Source organism: Mixophyes fleayi, chromosome 12 (assembly GCF_038048845.1).
Source record: "Mixophyes fleayi isolate aMixFle1 chromosome 12, aMixFle1.hap1, whole genome shotgun sequence".
NCBI lineage: Eukaryota > Metazoa > Chordata > Amphibia > Anura > Limnodynastidae > Mixophyes > Mixophyes fleayi.
The window spans coordinates 12,932,359-12,956,852 of NC_134413.1; the positions used below are offsets into that span (position 1 = coordinate 12,932,359).

The 24,494-nt window shown below is 42.9% G+C and overlaps 1 protein-coding gene across 1 annotated transcript in view; it reads left to right on the top strand.

Annotated features, from left to right (window-relative positions):
* Positions 1-24,446, top strand: part of DICER1 (dicer 1, ribonuclease III) — a 37,506-nt gene extending 13,060 nt beyond the window's left edge. The window contains 25 exon segments of the mRNA XM_075192105.1: positions 75-137; positions 394-570; positions 753-915; positions 1,416-1,546; positions 3,237-3,371; positions 5,038-5,198; positions 5,712-5,880; positions 6,547-7,022; positions 8,650-8,782; positions 10,652-10,894; positions 10,969-11,123; positions 11,494-11,626; positions 11,935-12,010; positions 12,198-12,337; positions 12,530-12,709; positions 13,154-13,367; positions 13,665-13,818; positions 13,948-14,130; positions 16,244-16,349; positions 16,437-16,612; positions 17,049-17,781; positions 19,644-19,799; positions 21,547-21,795; positions 21,798-22,380; positions 24,162-24,446. Of these exon segments, the coding sequence (XP_075048206.1) occupies positions 457-570; positions 753-915; positions 1,416-1,546; positions 3,237-3,371; positions 5,038-5,198; positions 5,712-5,880; positions 6,547-7,022; positions 8,650-8,782; positions 10,652-10,894; positions 10,969-11,123; positions 11,494-11,626; positions 11,935-12,010; positions 12,198-12,337; positions 12,530-12,709; positions 13,154-13,367; positions 13,665-13,818; positions 13,948-14,130; positions 16,244-16,349; positions 16,437-16,612; positions 17,049-17,781; positions 19,644-19,799; positions 21,547-21,795; positions 21,798-22,238 (4,821 nt within the window). The 5' untranslated portion in view covers positions 75-137; positions 394-456 and the 3' untranslated portion in view covers positions 22,239-22,380; positions 24,162-24,446.
* The last annotated feature ends 48 nt before the right edge of the window (positions 24,447-24,494 follow it).

Genomic DNA, 24,494 nt, shown 5'->3' on the forward strand with positions numbered 1-24,494 from the left:
CATAACCTTTGCAGATCAATGTATATGTTCACTATTATGTTTTTACATTGGATCGTTCTCTTTCCTCTGTGCAGGTATGATGGTGTCTCAGTACATTTCAAGAGTCATTGCATTGGCCATCTCTCAGACTGACAAGGGTGAGCGATTTTTATTTATAATTTGCTAAAACTTTTTATAAAACGTTACTTGGAAACAGAACTTTCTGTTTTGCGGTTATTTGGGGACAGTATTCAATTCATGTGATCTTGCTGCTAAGAATTCTAACCACTAAATCTCTTGAGTTGGAACTTACAAGCAAGCGAACAGTCTGCATTTGATGTGTGTGTTAGTGCATGTGTATGCATATGAATAAAGTTTTATATTTTTTTTATATATTTTTTTTCTTTCTTTCAGAAAGCTGCACAGACCCTCAGTTGCAATGATCTAAAGTCACTGGATGCTTAAAGGACCCTCAGCATGGCAGGCCTGCAGCTCCTGACCCCGGCCTCCTCCCCTATGGGTCCCTTCTTTGGGCTGCCCTGGCAGCAGGAGGCAATTCATGATAATATATACACCCCTAGGAAATATCAGGTACTGGCCCACTTGCTGTGCATGTAATACACTGAATATGACCTTGTATTAGTCATGATAAAACTGCCGGTTTAATCGATCAGCCGGTGCGCCCACAAATTAGCTTGAGCGTGTTTATTCCCGTCATTGATTTTATTACTGGAGATATTGTAACTGCTTGTAATACTCTCCTCCTCCTGCAGGTGGAGCTGCTGGAAGCAGCTTTGGACCACAATACAATAGTGTGTTTGAACTCTGGCTCAGGGAAGACGTTCATTGCCGTACTACTTACTAAAGAGCTGTCCTATCAGATCCGTGGAGACTTTACTGATGGCGCTAAAAGAACAGTGTTCTTGGTCAACTCCGGTACTTGTTGCATGTTTTCTGTAAAGAGACGTTGAAGTATAGTTCCTAGTTACTGCAAGCTGTCGTGGAAGGGCCCTCCCTACCTTCTTTTCTCCTATGTTTATTTTGTCTGTTGTGTATGTCCCAGTTTTATGCTTCTACTGGTAGAGGGCCACATACCCATGTGGTTTGTCCAAAAGCAGCTCTCTGTACCCAATTCCATCCAAACTATACCACAATCCTTAGCAGCCAACAGCTTGCATTGGTCTAGTGCATGTTGGAGAATTGTAGCTTTAACCCGAGCAATGGGATGCAGCAAATTATATCTGGTTCACTGTACAGTTAGGATTACAGGTCCTTGATATCTGTGTAATTTTAGAATTTGGATGACATTTGTATTTCTTGTCAATGTAATGGGTGTTTTTCTACTACCCGTGTAGCTAGTTTTTGGTGTAGAGGTTTGCTTATAATGCTGTGATTTTATACACATTTATATACTTTGTATTTTATATTGCTTCCAGCTAAACAAGTTGCCCAACAAGTTTCTGCGGTCAGGACTCACTCTGACCTGACGGTGGGGGAATATTCCAGTCTGGAGGTGGTGGAAAGCTGGACGAAGGAGAAATGGAACCAGGAATTTGTGGATCACCAGGTAATATTGTTTGGAAAAGTGAACTTTCCGATGATAGAATCCGTTTGTTTTCCACTACAATTGACCATTTACAGTGAATGCAGAAAGCTCTGAGGTTTTGTGACACACAGTTAGGTCTCTAGGTACAACATCTGCAGTAGACCACAGCAGCCAATCGGGCACCTGCTTTCATTGGGTAAGCTGCATTAGAGAGAGGAGAAGATGATTGCTGATTGGTTGATGTGGTTCAATACGATTTTGGCAGATAAAGGAATTGTTTGTAAATGACACCTAATTATTCGGGGAGAAGAGCTATCTCGTTTCTCTGCGTTGATGAGTCGTTGAGCGCAGAGAACTTTGTTATTGATTTGCATTTTATTATTTATATGTGTAATATATAATTTATTTTTATGCATGTGTGCTAGCTGCCATATTGATTAGAACAGAACAGTGCCACCTAGTGGTCAATTCATCATGACAACTATTAGAAACACTATTTGCTGTGTTAGTCTAGAACGGTGGAAGACATTCTTAAACATGGTGATGTGTCTCTGTTAATCAGCTAGCGGCGGCTTTGGGCATATCTAGAGCTGTGTACTGTATTTTAAACGTCTGGTTTTCTGGATCCTTTTTTTAATAGGTTGTGCATAATTTTGTCTAGTGATAATTTAAATGCAGTCTTCGCTATCCCAGAAATACAACTGCTACTTGGACCCCTGAAACAGGTGGCTCCCAATAGAATTTATTTTATTTCTGTCAATTAGGTTTTTAAGTGTTGTGGAACCGCATATCCCAGCATGCACTGATGGGAGAGGGCCAGCATAGATTGTTAGGACTTTTTAGTTCCACAAGACATGGAGAGTGTGGTCAAAATCTGTGTGGAGTTTGTATTTACCCTTCTGTTTGTCTGGGTTTCCTCCGGGTGCTCCGGTTTCCTCCCACATTCCAAAACCATACTTGAAAGGTAATGGACTGCTGACAATGTTAATCCTTGTCTGTGTGTGTGTTAGGTATTTAGACTGTAAGCTCCAGTAGGACAGGGACCGCTAAATATTCTCTGTACAGCGCTGCAGAATTGGTGGCGCTATATAAAGAAATTATGTCAGGGGTGACGGCGTCTGTCTTGTCTCTTGGTATGTTGGTTATTTACCACCATGAGGAGGTCGTCAGCTGGGTCAACTCTCATAAACCTTTGCTACAGGGTGGAGCAGATGGAATTGCCACAAGGCCACCTATACTTAAACTTCATAACAGCAATGGGATTATTTCCTTGTGTTTAAACATCTGTCCTCTAAACGCCAGGAACGTTTCGGCATGGCAAAGCTCATGCATCTCTCGTCGTGTTCAGCCGTTTCAGTGATACATGGTTTTGTTGTAGCATTTTAGGTTCCTGCAAGGAGCAGCTTAAGAATAAAATACGATTGTTACAACACGTCTAATAAAATACAGAGTAATTTAAGTCCGTTGCTTTTACTTTCTCACTGGGGCACTTGTCAAACTTTATTTTCCCCGAAGCTGTAGCACAAAAGCAATTTGGTCTGTGTCAGCTGGAGGACTTGATGGGAGTTGTCAGTTAGTTTACAAAGGAAACATTGAAAACAGATGAGGTATTATTTCCAAAATCTAAACCAGACGTATGGACCAGGTCTCAGATGTGATCTCTGCAGTTGTTACATTAGTCTCATAGATATTTATATTTTGTCTTTTTTAGATTCTGGTTATGACTTGCCAGATCTTCGCCAGTGTCCTAAAGAGCGAGATCCTGACGCTATCCAAGATTAACTTGCTGGTGTTCGACGAATGCCATCTTGCTATCCAGGATCACCCGTATTGTGACGTTATGAAGGTATGAAGAACAACCACTTTATCTGCACTCTGACGGATGACGATAATTGATAGGTTTTATATGTTCGGTTGTATATGAAACAACATTGGTAAATATTCAGGCCTTGGACTCGGTGGAACAGTGCCCCAAGTGGCCAAAAAAGTAATAACATATTAAAATACATACTTGGCCTTTCCACTTTGTAACTGTTGTATTAAGCGTCTTTCAGACATGCCCTTCTTTGGATCGACAAAGGGATCGCTACATTTAGGAAAACTAGTGCATGGGTAACCCAAGGGAGGGGGAACTGTAACCTACATTGCATTACTCCATAGTAAGAATACCGGTGTATAAAGGCGTATAGCCTTTACTAGAATACTAAACAATGTATGTTGCATTCAGTATCAGATTCAACATTGTTATGCACATTCTACCAAATGTCTCTTACTTGAATCCATCGTCCTATTTCAGATCCCTGCACTCCTTCAGATGTATATAAATGTATTATTGACTTGAGCAACTCTGGTCCGCCTTGTAAATTAGTATGCGCCTCAATGGTGTTCACCTGGATGTATAAATATATCAGCTGTTCTCCTAAACTGGTTTACATGAAAATAAAGACATTTCACAAGAGCAGTGAAAACAAAGTGATCTCCAGGTATTAGAATAGCATTTTACTTCAGCTAATATTTCTGATAGCCATCCATGGTAGAACACTCGCACCATTAATCTATTATAAAATACGTATCTGTGTGCGGGTTCCTCAGTCCATTAGCAATGTTGATCCATTTCGATGATGGAGATAAGACTCTTTGCTGTCTCCACAATATTTTGATAAGTCTCGTCACTGCACTGAGTAAGAGGAGGAGAATTGAACCCCATTGTTGGTCCATCTGCCCTTTGGTAAGATGGAAGATGATCGCCCAAGAGGGTGATAGAGTAGTGCCTGCTGGGAGATTATCCTGAATTCAGCGGTAGTGGGCAAAGCTACCCACTCCCCCCTCCCCCCACAACTCCGCCCACACAATGGAGAGCTGTCCGGAGACGTAGATGGCAAGTCCAGCGTGCTGGAGTTTTTGGAGGGATATTTAAAATTACTTTCTTATAACCTGGAGCTAACTGATGACACAGGCGCTAACACAGAACGGATTCAAGCAAAGACCATTAACTGTCCATGATAGATGTAGGTGAGATGTTGTAAATATGTAATTCTCGGCCTTAGCAGAAAGATTGACATAAAAACTTTGCCACTACAGTGCCAAAAACCCATTAAAATTACCATTGACTGCATATTACCCGCCTTGGGGTACACTGAGACCATAGGGTGTACAGAGGCTCCAATAGGACTTGGGTACTTTAAAAAATAATTCTAAGTGTTCCAGCTCCTCCCCCCTTCTGTCTCCATCCTGCTGGGAAATCAGTTTTTCTTAATATTTAAATGTGACATAAACCTAAACAACCAAAAACAAAAGACTCCAAGAAGCTGACATATTATATACGGGAAGCAGCCTCTGTGACGATATTTAGTTCCATCATTTCCCACCATTCGTGGGACGTAAGACCCTATAGCAGTGGCGTAGCTTTCATGTGTGAAGGCTTTGTGTGCAGTGAACACTCTTCCAGCAATAAGCTCATTCATGACCCCCCCTCCCCCCCCCCCCCCCCTCTGCTCTCTCGTCACACGCAGATCTGTGAGAGTTACCAGACGTGTCCACGGATCCTGGGACTGACCGCTTCAATACTGAATGGGAAATGTGACCCCCGTCACCTGGAGGAGAAAATCCAGAAACTGGAGGAAATTCTAAAGAGTAATGCAGAAACCGCGACTGATCTGGTGGTGTTAGACAGGTAAACAGGAACCCATGAGCTCATCTCCATCCCCTTCGGGTCGGCCCTTCGTGTAGAGCAGAGAATTGACTGCAGTGCTTTCACCTTTTAGTGATATTTTGTCAGTGGTACATCCTATAGGGAATGAGGAGTTGCGGTTGATTTATTTTGCTTTACAAAGCAAGTTAACAGTGTAATCGTGCAGTTGATCAGGGTGATTGAATACGTGGCTGCATAGGCAGAGGGATTAGCCAGAGGAGTACAAAGCGTTTAGTTCAATCACCCTTAAGTGTGATTGATCAACCCTTCTAAAAACGAAAAGTAGAGGTGGTGTTCATAGCAGCAGCCAATCAGATTTTAGCTATCGTTTTCTAGAATGTAGTACATAAATGATAGCTAGAATCTGATTGGCTGCTATGGGCAACACCTCCACTTTTCCTTTTTAGAAGGGCAACACAGTTGAAACTTGAATTAAATAATACAACCCATGTATAGCAAGTAGTAATACCCTTTATTCCCTTGTGATTGCTCAAGGTACGCCTCTCAGCCTTGTGAGATTGTGTTGGATTGTGGCCCGTACCATGACAAAAGCGGACTTTATCAGAGGCTGTTAACGGAACTGGATGAAGCACTTCACTTCCTGGATGATTGTAACGTTCCAATTTATTCTAAAGAGCGGGATTCAACATCCATCTCCAAACAGGTATGAGGCCAGCAGACAGACAAACATTACACTGCATGGTGTCTCGTATAACATCCTACAGGCTACACACCGTGTGAAGAACAAACAGTCCTCCACTGGCTGATGCATAGGGTAGAACCGTTTGTTTAGTGTTATTGGTGCTCACTTTAAACTGTCTGTTTGGTTCAAACTGTTCGAATTTAAAAGCCGAATAAACGTTTCTGTTTTTTTTTCCTTCTGCCTTCTTCTTAGAAGATGAATGTTTAATGATGATCCTGTTGCAAAGCTTCCCCCACATTCTATAAAAGTGTTTCCTAACTTTATAACTTGCATTGTACCTAACGAAGTGATAACTGCAGCTACATCCGGATGAAAGATGTTGAACTTTTGTGACTGTGATTTAGTAGTAGAACGTGCTCCTAACAGTGTCCATGCTTGTTGGTGTAAAGATCGTGGATGGAACAAGTATCTGACCCTTTGAAATCCAGTACCAAGGGCCCTGATTTCGGATATCCCAGATTTATTACAGTAGTTTAGAAAGTAAAATGAAGAAACAATGGGTGATTGAAATATTTCTCAATTTATTTTCAGTTGTATTGTTCTGTTTAAAGATCTACCTACATTGGTGTAAGTTGCCTGTATAATGCTTTGCTGTTGCACCACGTGAATGGATTGTCTCCGTCTTAGATCCTGTCGGACTGCCGGGCGGTGCTGCTCGTCCTGGGACCGTGGTGTGCGGATAAAGTGGCCGGGATGATGGTGAGAGAGCTGCAGAAGTACATAAAACACGAGCAGGAGGAGCTGCACCGGAAATTCCTGTTGTTTACGGACACCATCCTAAGGAAGGTCCACGCTCTGTGCGAGGAACACTTCTCTCCCGCCTCCCTCGACCTGAAATTTGTCACCCCCAAAGTCCTCAAACTCCTGGAGATCCTGCGCAAGTACAAACCTTACGAGCGCCAGCAGTTCGAGAGCGTGGAGTGGTACAACAACCGCAACCAGGACAACTACGTCTCGTGGAGCGACTCCGAGGACGAAGACGACGAGGACGAGGAAATCGAGGAGAAAGAGAAAACCGAAACCAGCTTCCCCTCCCCGTTTACCAACATCTTGTGCGGCATCATCTTTGTGGAACGCAGATACACGGCGGTTGTTTTAAATCGGTAATGTGTCAGCCTCTGTCTTTTAATTGTCCTATTTATAAAAGCAACGTTTAAAGTGACTTCTAGTGAGGGACGTAAGGGTTATCAGCTTAAGCCTGTTTAGTTGGTGTTTGTGGTTTTTCCTGCCGTCCTTCTGATAAGAGCTTACCGTTAAACTGGTTCCGTTCCCAACACCACCACTCGCTGTCCATATTTATAAGGATTTACTGTATTGTCTTACATTTTGTCAGCACATCTGTATTTCTGTGTTTGTCCGTAAAATGCCCATCTGCTGCCCTTTGCTCGCACGTTGGCTGCTTCATTAACTTCTTAGGTTGACGAACCCAGATGATGAAAAAGGTCCATTGAAACGAATATAAATCGCTCTAGCCTTTCACGCGCAAGTTGTTAAAAGCCATTAAAGAGTCAAATGTTATCTCAAAAAATGCTCCTAAATGATCCTAAAATATTTGCAGAAATAGACTTTCTAAAAGGCAGACATGACCGCGGCCTTATCTTACTGCAAAGTGTTTCAGAAAAGACCATACCATACCACCCGTTTACTGACTAGGGGATGTCATGATGTTTTTGGAAGAATGCGTGCCATTCGGTGTAACACAGCACGGTTGCTCAGTGGTTAGCACTTCTGCCTCACAGCATGGAGGTCATCAGTTCGATTCCCGACCATGGCCTTATCTGTGTGGAGTTTGTATGTTCTCCCCGTGTTTGCGTGGGGTTCCTCCTGGTGCTCCGATTTCCTCCCACACTCCAAAAACATACTGGTAGGTTAATTGGCTACTATTAAATTGACCCAAGTCTGTGTGTGTGTGTGTGTGTGTGTGTGTGTGTGTTAGGGAATTTAGACTGTAAGCTGTAATGGGGCAAGGACTGATGTGAGTGAGTTCTCTGTACAGCGCTGCAGAATTAGTGGCGCTATATAAATAGATGATGATTTATGACCCTGGTCACAACACCAAGTGCTCCCAGAGCACAAGATAAATGAGTCCTGGGGACGCTGTTAAATGTTTCCACTGCGCTTTCATTTCGCGTATATTCTGTCTCTCTGAATGACAATACATTTTTAAGTTAACTGTACAGGGTTACACTAATTACAGAACAGTAATCATGGAAAATGTGCCCCCCCCACCATGTAAGGCATCTAAAATAAACAAGTTCTTTATTTCATTACCCTGCTAAAAGAAATCTTAGGTGAAATTTACAAGCGTACAGAAGACCGTTACAAAAATAACAATAACTTTGCCATACTGGTCACATATTAATACCCTATCGGGAAGAAGTTAATAATAATAATAGTAGTAATAATAATAATGGTACTGGGTCTTGTCGGCTCATTTTTGCAAAGTGATTGATCTGTGGCAACTTTTATTAGCTCCGCTACGACGGATGGTGAGCATAATGTACTGCGCTACAGCCGCATGCACAATCACTACAGCCGCGTGTCCAAGCACTCGTGTTCTACTCTTAAGGTGACTCTTTGTCCACATGATCCTGCTTGTATAAAGGTTAGCCTGACACTGCTTGTAGTCTCTGCCCACTCTTCTGTATGCCACACAAGCAGCGCTTGATGCACACGTTTATTTTGTATCACAGCTGTAATCTAACCGATGGTTCCGACCTAACATTACAGGTTGATTAAGGAGGCCGGGAAGCAGGACACCGAGCTGGCTTACATTAGCAGCAATTTTATAACCGGACACGGCATTGGAAAGAACCAGCCACGGAACAAGCAGATGGAAGTGGAGTTCAGAAAGCAGGAGGAGGTAACGTTGGCAGTGCTGCCCTCCCTGATCGTATTAGAAGAGAAGCACTTTCCTTCCATAATAGATTCGTGGTCAGACCTCGTCTCAATCTGCTTTGTGTCAACTCTTTACACAGAATTCCGAGGCCTGGCCTCCCTCCAGCGCAGACTATAATTATCCAGCATTTCAGGCACTGAGCTATCGCTTGTTCTGCTCTCACAGGCCGTGACTGCCTTTCTTGGGGCTTATTGGCACTGACAGTTAAATAACATTATATACTGCTCGGAAGTAAATACGTAGCTTAAAGGAGCAGGTTCCTGTGGATAGGGCCGTGGTCCCCACTTCCGCCAGGATATCTAAATGGCTTGGAAGTGTCACTGTTGGCTAAATCTAGAAGCTTCATCTTTCAAATGCAATAAAAAGCAGCTTGGTTTTATGACGGAGTAATTTGTACGCTATAAGATGACCTGGACCGTAAAATGTACCAGCGTTATTGCACAAATAGAGCAATAACCATGTATGTCTAATACACTTCCAGACATATGTAATAATGCATATACACATTGTACAGTAATGTTTCTCATTTTTATTGGACCCTCTTCTATAGTTTATTATCAAATGGAGACTTAATTATGAGGTTGAGCAAACTCGTTCCTCCCTCATTGGCTTTCAGGGCTGAAAGATCACATTGTAACTATAAGCGTGTTTCGGCTGCGCTGTAGATTAGGACCATAAGATGCTGAAATGGTTTAAATTCTTAAGTTTGTGTCTTACAATCCAATATTTACTATAATACACACAATGCTTTTCTTCCTTTCCTTTAGCCACGGATACGTACACCGCTTTGTGCATGTCAACTTTGCTTAGAGCAACAGGCTGCACTTATTTGATTTATATATTTTTGATTTGTTATTCCTAATGTACACATGAATGGACGGGACTTTCTGGTTGGTTAAAGGACCAGTAAACCATAAAAACAAATATGTTTATGACATTTCTACATTAATGAGATGATTCCCTTCCTGTTATTCCGCAGAAGCCTGATCCATGGTTGGGAAACTTATTGACTCGCGTATAAGCCTAGGGTGGGAAATCATATATAAGATACAACAGTGTCCATTAACCAATAGTAACCACTCCAATAGGGCAATTAGTACTACTAGCAAAAAGACAGCCAATTACAAGTGTTAAATGATTTAATAAAGAGGAAAACTCCACACAATTATATTGCATGTATTGAAAGAAAGGAAATTTTAACAGTGATTGTTCCTAGAAGTAGATATATCAAACATCTAGTAATCAAGTTATTACATACAGTCTGCAGATGTCCCAGTATTGGGGGTGGTCACTTAAAATGATCCCCTCCCCGGCCTCTCACGACAATAGTCGATCATGCGTCCAAGCGCAGGTGGGCAGAACAGTGCATTTCCCGGACGCGGGTGGCGAAGACGCGTGTAGCCAGTTGCATCTGGTACATTCCTCACAGCGTTCAACGCTTTTCACCTGGCAGGTTTCCGTAGGGCTACTTAAGCTTCCTAATTTCCACCTCAGCCTTTTACTTCCCTCCGCAGGGGAACGCAAGTTTGCGTTCCAAATGCCGAACTTCCTGTCGGTATAACGCACACGCGTTCCACTGCGGAAGTTAAGAGCTGAGGGACTGGAGAACAGGTAAGTTCACTCGTGTATAAGCCGAGGGGGGCTTTTTCAGCATTAAAAAATGTGTTGAAAAAGTCGGCTTATACACGAGTATATACAGTAATATAAAACAAACTCCCTTTGTTTCTAACCTATGACATTAATTGTTAGACTTTATAAATGGAATCTATGTTCCAATGATCGTTCTGCATTGTCAGTGACAGAGATGAGCGGTTCTTCTTCTTCCCTTTACAGGTTCTGCGAAAGTTTCGAGCACATGAAACCAATCTGCTCATCGCTACCAGCATCGTGGAGGAGGGCGTGGACATCCCAAAATGTAACCTGGTGGTCCGGTTTGACTTGCCGACAGAGTACAGATCTTACGTTCAGTCCAAAGGTCGAGCCAGAGCCCCCATCTCAAACTACATCATGCTGGCGGACACGGACAAGATAAAGGGGTTTGAGGACGATCTTAAAACCTATAAAGCCATCGAAAAGGTGTGTGACTCGTTTCTGGTAACATGCACGTTGCCGGAACTGTACCGGTGTACTAATATTACGTTGCGTTACAGATCTTACGGAATAAATGCTCCAAGTCAATGGATTGCGGCGAGACGGAGTCTGAAGCCATTATAGACGATGACGAGATCATTCCTCCGTATGTGTTGCGGCAAGACGATGGCAGCCCTAGGGTAACCATCAACACTGCTATTGGCCATATCAACCGGTGAGTGCGTTATGGATGTGGCTGGATCAGAGGATCCACTTTAACTTGGAAGTTAAGATTAAAGTGGTTGCACGGTAGAAGATTGAATTAAAGACCTCCAACGAGGGAAATCCACCTCCCTGTAACCATAAGAACTGCCGGGTTCCTATGTACAAGATCTCTGACTTTCAGGAGATTCTTAATTCCAATGCTACATTCTAGAACCTCATGAAAAGTGGAAGTGTTGCCCATAGCAACCAGATTCTAACTATCATTTATCTAGTAGATATGATTGGTTGCTATGAGTAAAACCTCCACTTTTCTTTTTTAGAAGTTTTGGTAAATCTGCCCCTTAGACTTCTACAGATTGACCTTCTTTTCCTTTTCACAGGTATTGTGCCCGGCTACCCAGCGATCCATTCACTCACCTCGCCCCAAAGTGTAAAACTCGAGAGGTATCGGAAGGCGTCTACCGGTCCACACTCTACTTGCCGATTAACTCCCCTCTGAGAGCCCCCATTGTTGTAAGTACCTGGTAAGAATATAGTTACACAGACAAGGCTCCTCTTGTGATATATTACATCTCTTCTCTTGTGCTCCTGACTGAGTCTGGGGGCTATTTAAGTTACCCTGCAAAGTTACGTCTGCATTTGACGGGTGAATAGATTTCATGATAAGCGGGACCTTCCTTAGCTTTCTTGTACATATGTCTTCAACAACAGTTTGCTTTGGAGCACATGTTGGAGTTGTCTTTGCTGGAAAACTTGTTGCTAGTGGTGATTACAGGTCCTCGCTCCTAAATGTTCCTACAATGGGTTTCTACTTTTTCTAGGGCCCCCCTATGAACTGTTCAAGGCTTGCTGAGCGAGCGGTGGCTCTGATGTGCTGCAAGAAGCTGCATCAGATCGGTAAGATCATCCCCGGTTGCATTTTGAGTCTCTTATTTGGGTTGTTGTGAAGAGTCGCTATATAATCTTCTGGTGTCCTGACTGCTATTGATGTATTTCAAACATCTAAGTAATGGTTCCTTTTTGAGTTGGTTTACGTGAAGTTCAATGTAGTCAATCCTACAAAAGCTTTACCCGTTCTTCACAGGTGAACTCGACGACCATCTGATGCCAGTTGGCAAAGAAACGGTAAAATACGAGGAGGAGCTTGATCTACACGATGAGGAAGAGACCAGTGTCCCAGGCAGACCGGGTTCCACCAAGAGGAGACAGTGTTACCTTAAAGCTGTAGGTTGCTGCTCTTTATCTGTTAATCGTGCGATCTGTTTCCTATATGCAAATTAATTGCACTTTCAGGCGAGGGATTTATGAAGTCACGGATTGTTTGTGTTTCGTGTCGCTGCCGATGCTTTGTATTGTACATTGACTCCTCTTCTGGAAGTTTAGCAGATAAAGTGAGTGTCAAAACATTTCTTTCAGATCCCAGAGTGTCTGCGGAACAGTTACCCCAAGCCCGGTCAGCCGTGTTACCTCTACGTGATCGGAATGGTGTTAACCACGCCGCTGCCGGATGAATTAAACTTCAGGAGACGAAAGCTCTACCCTCCCGAAGACTCAACAAGGTGCTTCGGCATCCTAACTGCCAAACCCATACCTCAGGTAGTGCCGGGGCCGTCCCTCCACCAGACCTTCACACAATATTACATTATCCATCACCTCTTGGTACTGGGTTTACTCCCTGCACCACATGGTCTGTTCATAGGTTTCTGAAGTTTACAGTTTATATAGCTAGTAGTGCTTAGTAGTAACTCCTTAAGCCTGTGGATCTCTCTTCCTATACAGATAATATTTTTTCCCTTTATATCCACAGTTATAGGAAATTTATAGAAGTTCCTGTACTTGTTGATCTAGAGTAAAATTGGTCCACCTATGCCAAGGGACCGGTGGCCCCCTAGTGGCTAAATTGTTGTGTAATGTATTTGAATGCTGCAGGTGGCTCAGTTGTAGCTACGGGATACGCTTGTCTTGGTTTGAACGATCTGTCGGGGTCGGGGTGTGCAGGCTCCGGTCATGCAGTTTAAGTCTGGATTATATCTCTGGCAGATTCCACACTTTCCCGTCTACACCCGATCTGGGGAGGTCACCATATCGATTGAGCTGAAGAAATCTGGATTCACTTTGACTTTCCAGCAGCTCGAGCTCATCACTCGGCTCCACCAGTACATCTTCTCCCACATCCTTCGTCTCGAGAAACCTGCACTAGAATTCAAGCCCACAGCGGCCGACTCTGCTTACTGTGTTCTACCTCTCAACGTTGGTGAGTCACAGCCCACGATGGTCGGCACGGATCGGCTCCGTTTCTGCCCGAACTTGTATAAAGCCGAGGCCTACTGGCAACCCCCTACTTGCAAGAAATACATAAAATATATATATATATAGAATATTTAATATATATGGTGCAAGGTGAAATATTTTGTATGTTTCCTGACGGCTGTTCAGTGTTCTTATACTGTAATCTCATATCTTGCAAAGTCCTCTTTGTTTGTGATTCATTCCAGTGAAAGATGAGATACCTACATAAGAATGACACTGAATTTTGTTCTCTCCCCCCAAGTTAACGACTGCGGCACTTTGGACATAGACTTTAAGTTTGTGGAAGATATCGAGAAATCGGAAGCTCGTACCGGCATACCGAGCTCACAGTATTCTAGAGAAAATCCCTTTATTTTCAAACTAGAAGACTACCAAGATGCAGTTATCATTCCAAGGTAGGTACTTCCATGTGTGGCAGCGTCTTAGTGTCCTCGCCCATGAAACAAGGTCTCTGCAGAATTTCCTGTTCACCAGAACCATAAATGTATTTTAACCAACACCTTTGCTCTCTCTCCTCTCACCAGATATCGCAATTTTGATCAGCCTCATCGTTTTTATGTAGCTGACGTATACACTGATCTTACTCCGCTCAGTAAATTCCCTTCCCCAGAATATGAAACATTTGCTGAATATTATAAAACAAAGTACAACCTCGACTTGACAAACCTCAACCAGCCTCTTCTGGATGTAGACCACACGTCATCCAGGTATGGGAGGTGAATGAACACTAGACCTTTAACGCATGTTCATGATACTGGTCGTGGTGTGTTCATCCTTGTAATGTTGTGCAGAGGTAGCATGTCTTTAATCACAGGACCTGTCTGCTCTTTTTAGAAACTTTTTTGAGGTTTTCATTGTGTAGCTGAACTTTAAAAGAGATCAAATAGCATTATCATCACCATTTATTTATATAGCGCCACTGATTCCGCAGCGCTGTACAGAGAACTCACTCACATCAGTCTCTGCCCCATTGGAGCTTACAGTCTAAATTCCCAAACATACACATACACAGACTAGGGTCAATTTGATAGCAGCCAATTAACCTACAAGTATGTTTTTGGAGTGTGGGAGGAAACACGGGGAGAATATACAAACTCCACACAGATAAGGCCACGGTCGGGAATTGAACTCATGACCCCAGCGCTGTGAGGCAGAAGTGCTAACCACTAAGCCACCGTGCTGCCCAGCCTAACTAAAAATGATGCAAAATTTTACTCTGGAGAGGTCCTGGGTTCCTCTAATTGACCCCAAATCAATGTTGGCTACTGTTAACTGCTAGCTGACCCATAATCTTTGCAAAATTAATAAATGGAGGACTGAAATGAATTGTGGACATGGGTTAGGAGTAGAAGAGATGGGGGATTGATTTAAATTTTCTAAATTTTTAGGATGTATGTAATGGTTTCATAAGTAACAGGTGCTGTTACTTATAGCAACCAGGCACGGTCTAACAACCAACAACAGTAGAGTTTAGAAAATTAAAACAAAGGCTGGTTACTACTGCGGAATTAGTGACGCTATATAAATAAATGGTGATGATCATCATCATCATTTATTTATATAGCGCCACTAATTCCGCAGCGCTGTACAGAGAGCTCATTCACATCAGCCCCTGCCCCATTGGAGCTTACAGTCTAAATTCTCTCTCACACAGACAGAGAGACAGAGACTAGGGTCAATTTCGATAGCAGCCAATTAACCTACCAGTATGTTTTTGGAGTGTGGGAGGAAACCAGAGCACCCGGAGGAAACCCACGCAAACACAGGGAGAACATACAAACTAATAATAAAATACTTTGGTTTAGAGCAGTCCTGGCCAACCCGCAGCTCTCCAGGTGTTGTGGAACTACAAGTTCCATCACACCTTGCCAGCGATCAGCTGACTCTCAACTGGCAAAGCATGCTGGGGCTTGTAGTTTCACAACATCTGGAGAGCTACAGGTTGACCAGGTCTGGTTTAGAGCAATTTTTCCCAGTGCACCAGTTTTTATAAATGGTTTTCCAGAATGTTTTTATCTACTTCCCTTTTTTGCTTCTTTCCTTAAGACCTCCAATACTTGCAGTTATTGTTTCCATTAAGGAATTTCTTTTCATTTGAGCAAATTAATTATGCTACAATACGTGCCTATTATACATGTACGTCCTACGATCTCCCCCCTTCATTTGTTTGTTAATGATCTCTCTGTATTTTCTGCACTCCTGTGTCTGGCTCTGTTTTTCTCCGATTACACATATACTATTGCACTATGTGCACAACACTGAAACGGGCACTCGACCCCCTCTCTAGAGAGCCCGTATATACTACCCCAGGGAACAGCAAGCTGTGGCTCTTGTTGTGGGATTACGTTGTTTGAAGCTTAGGGCTAGATTTACTAAGCTGCGGGTTTGAAAAAGTGATGATGTTGCCTATAGCAACCAATCAGATTCTAGCTGTCATTTTGTAGAAGGTACTAAATAAATGAAAGCTAGAATCTGATTGGTTGCTATAGGCAACATCCCTACTTTTTCAAAGCCGCAGCTTAGTAAATCTAGCCCTTAGAGTGCATATAGGGACTTGTAGTTCCACAACAGCCGATGAGCCACGATGAACCTGAAGTATGTTCACTTCAATAAATAAACAAGATTCCGCGGGACGCCGGACGGGCATAAATGCAAGACCGTATTACATGGTGTGCCTCTGTCTGTCCAGCATTCACTCTGAATGCTCATGTGTTCTAAGAACCCTGTCTGCAGTGCCGTAGTAGCAGCAAACTCAACTTGCACCGAATCACGGCCGCATTGAAATGGAGCATAAGTAACCTGTTGCGTTTCGCTTTTTAGACTTAACCTGCTCACTCCTCGCCACCTGAATCAGAAGGGTAAGGCTCTTCCTTTAAGCAGCGCTGAAAAACGGAAAGCGAAGTGGGAAAGTTTACAGAACAAACAGGTAATTGTCCCAGCTGTTTGTATTCTAGGAGATGGTGTTTTTTTTTTCCTTTTACCCCACTGACCTGTCACTTTCTGTATGTCAAAGATTCTGGTGCCTGAGCTCTGTGCAATACATCCTATCCCGGCATCTCTGTGGAGGAAAGCGGTTTGTCTGCCCAGCATTCTCTATCGCTTACATTGTCTTCTGACAGCGGAGGAACTAAGAGCCCAGACAGCGATTGACGCAGGCGTCGGAGTCCAATCTCTTCCTGAGGATTTCCGGTAAGACCCGCTGTATCATTTCATCCTGTTTCTGTAACGTAGTCTATCCCAGCTCTGACTTACAAGACCTTCTTGACCTAGTGGGTGTTTTATAGTTCATAGGAACATTATAGAGCTGAAAAATCACTTTTTAAAAAATCTTTTTAAACCCCAAAGGGTACAGGTATTCAGTTAAACTTTAAAAAAAATATAGCTGTGTGCTAAGGTGAGCTACACCTTAGCACACAGATTCTAAATGTGTTCCGAAAAGGGCCAACAGTAAATCAAAATAAACTTATAATTTTAATCAACTACTGTTGAAAATGTTGTAACAAACACTGCTCCATCTGTACATTGATTCCAGTTTTTCATTGTAAACATCTGTTACTATAGTTCTTGGGGTTCTTAAATGGTCCCGCTCGTTTTTTATATATTCAGCGGAATTTACATTTTTCAGATATCCCAATTTGGATTTTGGATGGAAAAGGTCGATCGACAGCAAAACCTTCATCTCGAGTCTCAACTCCTCCTCATCATCCGACCCAGGAAGTGATTGTAAACTTGGCGTCTCAGCAGTCCCCGATCTTGCTGCTAAACCGGGTACCCCCACAGAAGTTTATGACCAAATGTCTGTGAACTTTTCAACGCCCTGTCAGAAATCTCCCAGCAGCCCCCAGGCAGCACGTGTGTCAGATGATCACAAAGCGGTTAACGGCATCTCTTGCAATGGTCTTGCCAATGGCGATTATGATGTTTGCCCCGGGAGTCGGCTGGCTTGCTGCACACAAGAGCTACCTGTTCAATCCTCTACCTCATTCCCTGTTGAGAATATACCTATTGAGAACCAGCTCATGGCCAACCGTGAATGTACTGACATTAACGCTACCGAACCTACCTCAGATGAGTGTCCCGACTTGTCAGAAGGCAAGTTTTTTTCAGAAGCTTCTTCTATTACCAACAGTGGAAAGTGTGAAAACGGGACTTCCAACGGGTACGCATCAAAAACTCTTGGGCCGAACCCTGGCCTTATCCTACAGGCTTTGACGCTGTCCAACGCCAGCGATGGGTTTAACTTGGAGCGTCTTGAAATGCTGGGCGACTCTTTCCTGAAACACGCCATCACCACCTACCTGTTCTGTACTTACCCGGATGCGCACGAAGGACGTCTGTCTTACATGAGAAGCAAGAAGGTTAGTGATATTGATGGTAGAATCCTCAAACCCATCAATTAGGTTTGTTTCCGGGGGGCAGAATTATTCCAGGGCAAAATAAATCTGGCGACAGGGTACAGCGTCTGACCATGGTGCACCCCGTTAAAGACACCTGTACCTCCCAACTGTTTTGTCCGTTCAAACCAAACTCCCTGATTCTTTAGTAATTGTCCGTCACTACAACATAATGTGTAATTCTGGTCGATCGAGCATTCCATCGGTCCCTAGAATCAATGCAATTCTTCTCTTCCTGCTTGTGATTTAGTGCTGTGTAGGGTTTATCCGCTCTGTTTTACTTAAATGTTGATTAAAATATGTTGGCATACTGTTGGTGACATAGCTATATTTTAGTGTGCAAGCTGTCATTGGGACAATAGACTTTAATGAAGCGGTGTCCTGAAGTTTTACCACTGCTCACTGTAAAGTACAAATGCTTGTTGGTCATTATCAGGAATATCCGGTGACTTTTTTGAGTGATATAAAGCAACCACCGGGTGAGCGTTGGTTAGCCGGGGCAAACATTCTTTCTCAAGTGGACAGAGCTGCCCATATCTGCCTTGTCTGTTAATATTCTAACGCTCTGTTTAGCTTAATCTAACCCAGCTTAGGTTTGGAAATGGTCACATACCGACCTGAGGGAGAGGAAGAATGAATACAATAAGTGCACTGATTATGGTCACATACACCCACCTTCATTTTCCTAATCCTCTTATTAGTTGTATTATTGGGACATTAGTTGCACAGTGTTAGAGGGAGATCTTGTTTTTTTATTCCACATACTCGTATATTTCAGAGCCACGCTCCGCAGCGGCTGCCTGGCGGGGTGGGAGCTTGCTTATAAATAAAAACGTACTGTTGCTAGGACCGGTAGAACTTCACTGAGAAATACCTCTTTATTTATAAATGTCTTCTCCTTTTTTCCCCACTTCTAATGACATCTTTTTAATATAATATTGTCCCAGACATTGTCTGAGCTTTACGTGACTGTCCTACGCCTCCTGAGCGGTGTCATATGGGTCAGTCTTGTTGTGGTGTTTTCTGCTGGTGTTAAAGGAGTTCTGGTTTGATACCTCTTAAAGCAGCCTTTTCTCAGACCTCTGTGCTTTCTACCTCTTTAATATTAAAACGCAGTTTCTATGGGGGGGAAATTCAATTAACTGCGTAGTATCTCCGGAAAGTTCCACTTCTCTCTGCAATGATTTTACAGAGATCCACGCTCCTTTTGAGCCGAGTTTTCTACTATAATTGCCGCCAATGTGTGCAGTGTGATGTCCTCGAACTACATCGCCATCAATTGAATTTCCCCCTATATGTATGTCATCTATCAGTGACCGTATCCCTCTGAAAATGTACCTTTGTGGCTTAAACTATGTTCGCAAAGGCTAGGAAAATGTCACAATGTCCTTACACATGAATGTCAAGCCTGAGCGCACGTGCTGGCGGATTGTGGACGTCTGATGGAATTTTCCCACAGTCCCGATGGAGTTGGTCCTACCCCAGCAGAGGGCTCGCTCTCCAGCTGTAACAATGAGTTGATAGATGTGTGATGCTGATAACCTGTGTAACACGACCACATTGGCCGTTGAACTTGCTGAGAGTATGGGCAGCGTTTAGTCCGTCTACAATGAGAGAAACAAGGGGTAGAAGATTAATGGGAGGCGAAGGCTCATGTCTATTAACTTTGGAGCCAAAGGTCATCAACTGTGACTTAGATGTTGTAAGTGTTTACGGTCAAATGCCTTTTGTTTTAGAATGTTGCGTTTGTATCTAGAACTCTCTGACCTATAGAAGTAACATCCATTTTGTGGAACCTCAATTGGGACTGATCTTTCTCCCCCCAGGTCAGTAACTGTAACCTTTACCGCCTCGGGAAGAAGAAAGGCTCCCCAAGCTGCATGGTCGTGTCCATATTCGATCCACCCGTAAACTGGCTTCCTCCTGGATATATTGTAAACCAAGATAAAAGCACCTCCGAAAAGTGGGAAAGTAATGAAACTGTGAGTTAGAATTGAAATATTGTATCAATGGCAAAAGCAGGCCCTGTAAAATGAAATATAACACATGTGTATCACACTCCAGGGACAACGGCACAGTTTATACAGAGCAGGTTATCCCAGCAATTGCCCATTTTAATTACCTCCTATACTACAGAGACATGTACACACTGCTGGAAAAGTCTGAGTTATGTATTCCCTGTATTAAATCATGATTTCATTTGACAGTCTGTCATTGGTGTGATCTAGTATAGGGAAGTGTGCCTATGAATTGACGAGACGTGTGTACTCAGTTTTGCCATGCATTCATTTTTGCATAAATGTAGCTGAAAGTAGAGATCTTTATTTCAGTAGATAAAAATTAAAATTTTGGGCAAAATGATGCTTCTCCGAGTTTGCACCATAATTTGGGGGTTTTCTTGTGATGTCAATTTACGATGCTGCTTTATTCCACCTTTTTTAGGACGGGATCACTGTTTGTTTTGCTGTTTATGGACGACAGAGCTTAATGCTGTCCAAGTGTCTCAATGTTTTACTATATTTTTTGAATTCATCATCATCATTATCATTATTTATATAGCGCCAACATATTCCGTTTCGCTTTACAATTGGGGACAAACATAGTAAACTAATAAACAAACTGGGTAAAACGGACAAAGAGGTGAGAAGGCCCTGCTCGCAAGCTTACAATCTATGGGACAATGGGAGTTTGACACATGAGGTTAAGTCTACATTTTGCATTTTGGCCCAGCCAGACTGCAAAGGTAAAAGTGACTCATAAGCGCTAAATGATCCTGTCACACAACAATGTTGGTCAGGGGGTAGTTGTCTTGTGTGAAATTGTGTAATGGGTGGTAATGGGGTAATGTAGTGAGGTTAAGAGTGTGGTTGAGGAATATTATAAGCTTGTCTGAAGAGGTGGGTTTTCAGAGAACACTTGAAAGTTTGTAGACCAGAGGAAAGTCTTACTGTGCAAGGGAGAGAATTCCATAGAGTGGGTGCAGCCCGAAAAAAGTCCTGTAACCGAGAATGGGAGGATGTAATGAGGGTGGATGAGAGACGCAGATTTTGTGCAGAACGGAGGTGTCGAGTTGGGTGATATTTTGAGATGAGAGGAGATGTATGTTGGTGCAGCTTTGTTATAAAATTATAATTATAAAAACATGTAGTTTAGTAAGTGATACTCTGAGACAAACTGTATCTTTGCTACCATTGGTTTCTAAAAGCTCTCCATAGACTTTAAGGTGTTGGATCAACTAGACATTATTAGAGAAGTTGCGAAAAAAACAAACCAAAAAAACAAGCACACTCCTCCTCTTCCAGGAGCCAGCTAGGCTCAGTGTATTCAGGTCTGTGATCTAATATCCTAGGGTTATTGGGTCTTTACTGGCTAGAGCGACTAGCATAGTAATCATACCTGGGCATAGCTGGCTCTCCAGACAACCTCAGATCTACAAATTGTAGGGCCACCTAAACTTCTGCCAAACAGCCCCCTCATCCCCCAGTAAATGGCAGAACTTTTGGGGGCATGGACTGCTTTGCTGGGTCCCTGCTATGGAGCCACCACAGTTATGCTAATTCTAAGGTGGTATATGTTAGGATGAATCTTCATTTTTGAGATATACTTTGTTTAAAATACTATTTTGTTAATTCAAGAAAACCCTGTATCCTGGTAACAAGAGACAACTGCAGTTACACCTTTTTAGGCTGTTTTGAGTATGATTATAATATAATTTTATTGTCTGTTCAGGCCAGTGACGGTGTGACCGCTAATGGCAAGCTCGATGAAGACTTTGACGACGAAGAGGATGAAGATCTGATGTGGCGCAATCCTAAAGAGGAAGCCGATTTTGATGACGATTTTTTGGAATACGATCAGGAGCACATAAAATTCATCGACAGTATGCTGATAGGGTCTGGGGCTTTTGTAAAGAAGATTCCCCTGCCTACGTTTTCAGCCCCTGACCCCAGTTACGAATGGAAGCCCCCAAGAAAAGCTCTTTGGAGAATACCCAGTTCTCGCCCGATTTTGACGACTTTGATTACAGCTCTTGGGATGCCATGTGTTACCTCGACCCTAGCAAGGCCGTGGAAGAGGATGACTTCGTGGTCGGCTTCTGGAACCCTTCGGAGGAAAACTGTGGGGTAGATACAGGGAAACAGTCCATTTCCTATGACCTCCACACCGAGCAGTGTATTGCAGATAAGAGTATAGCCGACTGCGTGGAGGCCTTATTGGGCTGTTATCTGACCAGCTGCGGTGAACGGGCTGCTCAACTGTTTCTCTGTTCTCTCGGCTTGAAAGTTCTCCCAGAGGTGAAGAAGTCCGGAATCGGCGTCGACTCAAGTAGACAAGATGATGATGAAGCAAATTCTGATCTGTCCCCCTTCAAAGGCGTTGAATACGGTTATTTGAAAAATCCCCCCCAGGTGCATGTTTGACCACCCTGATGCCGAAAAAACTCTGGACCACCTGATATCTGGATTTGTAAACTTTGAAAGAAAATTAACTATCCATTTAAAAACAAGGCCTATCTCCTCCAGGCCTTTACCCATGCCTCCTACCACTACAATACCATAACTGGTAAGTAACTCTTAATAACTGTCCTGCTATGATTTGTTTCTTGGAGTATGCTGTAGGTTTGTGTAGGAATCTGTCGGACATATTGTGGCACTCCAGCTGTTGTAAAGGCATGCTAGAATTTGTAGTTCCACGACCGCTCTGGTTCCCTAAATCTGACGTATACAAGGGGTTATGAACCTTACACATTGAATAAAACTTCCTCCCACTAAGAATTAGAATAATCAGTTCCTGTTAGATCTTTCACAGTTTTTTGTTTGTGTAATCCTGCATGTGACAACAGCTGAAGTTTAAAATCTTTCCAGGAGTTATTTTCCAACGTAACTTCCATCGTCTCTGGTCAAGTTTTGGCCAACTCCTGTTACAAGGATAATTCCCGCTAGTAATTTTCCAATCCATGAATCGGGAAGCACTGAAAAGCCAGCACTGCTTGTGTGTCACTCGCTGGAAAATCTCTTGCTGCTTGTGTGTATTAGTTCTCAGAAGCTGCTGTTCTCTTCCCCATGAGCGACATCACATTTTCTGTATACGCTGCCTGGGGATAGTCTCCTGTTTCTCAATGTCCTCAGTGTGATCTGATGAGGTTCAGAGCAGAGTGAGTGCCGCACTTCTCTGGTTAGTAATAACAGGGGGTGTGAGCAGAGATAGATATATAATACATTCTCCTTCTCTCCTGCTCTCTCATCCACCTTACTCTGCACCAGCGTCTCTATACAGTTCAATGATCTTATGCTCTTCAGTCTCAAAGTTATTAATTGGAACAGAGATAGAATTAACCCCTGTGTGCACAATCTGCCACTCTGCTGGAATAGAAGAGAATAGGGTATTACCCGGTGAGATTGGATCTCTGTAGAGACCAGCACACGTTAAATCCATTTGAATGAAGCAGAGAGAAAACAATCACTTTTAACATTTTATTTTTTTGCACCAGGGTTATACTAATAATGTTTAAAAGTATAGTTGTATATTGTAATGTCCCTGTAAGTGATACTTTTTATTCCCAAAGTATTGATGGTTAGGACAAACGAGACTGCTTGTTTTTTGTAAAATGATACTATAACCTTTTTCGGGGGGGGGGGGGGGGGGGGGGGGGGGAGCTTACAGTTAATAAGTTGCGCATTAAAAGCTGTGTACATTCTTCCTTTACATTGTATCTTACACAGGTCAATGGGTGAGTTAAACCTTGTTGGTGTATTTTCTTTGTCTATATATTTTGGACACGTTTTTACTTTCGTCCATGATTCCGGTCATTGAGTATGACCCTTGTCTGATCTTGGTGCACCTTCAGCTAGTATATATGTTTTTGTGTAGGAAGAGATGGGGTGTTGAGGAATGGGAGGTAGTTTGAGATGGGAATGTGGGTTGGGGGAGGGCTTTAGCTAATCAAACAATATTGGTAGTGTTTTAATGCCCTTGCCTGATGTATTTGTCTTGCTACACTCTTACAAATGTAGGGAATGACGTGCAGCATGAATATTATCTGATAGATATATAGGTTATATTATCCAGTAACACATTACCCAGAAGGCTCCGCGTGACTACTTCATGCACACACGCACAGGCATTGTCTCCAAGTGTTTTCCCTACAATCACTGACTAGTACTGCTGGGCAATTTGATGAGAATACTAGGGGCATTGCAAGGAAAGAAGGGGTCATTTTTTCATATAATTTAGTTTATTTTTAGGCATGGCAACTCCAAATTACAGGGAGACCCCTTATCACAACAGGGATATTGAAGGTATGTTTTCTGTCACTTATTACTGATTTAATTTTTCTCCCTAAGACTGCTACCAGGTTTAGAATTCCCTCGGAGATGCAATTTTGGACTACCTCATTACCAAGCACCTTTATGAAGACGCCCGGCAGCATTCCCCCGGGGTTCTGACCGACCTCCGTTCGGCTCTGGTCAATAACACCATATTTGCATCATTAGCTGTGAAATACGACTACCACAAGTACTTCAAGGCCGTCTCTCCTGAACTGTTCCACGTCATCGATGACTTCGTACAGTTTCAGTTGGAAAAGAACGAGATGCAGGGAATGGACTCTGAGGTGAGCTTCTGTCCTTTAGGTCACTGTGTATCTGATAAGATATAAATCAGGTGTATTCCCAGGA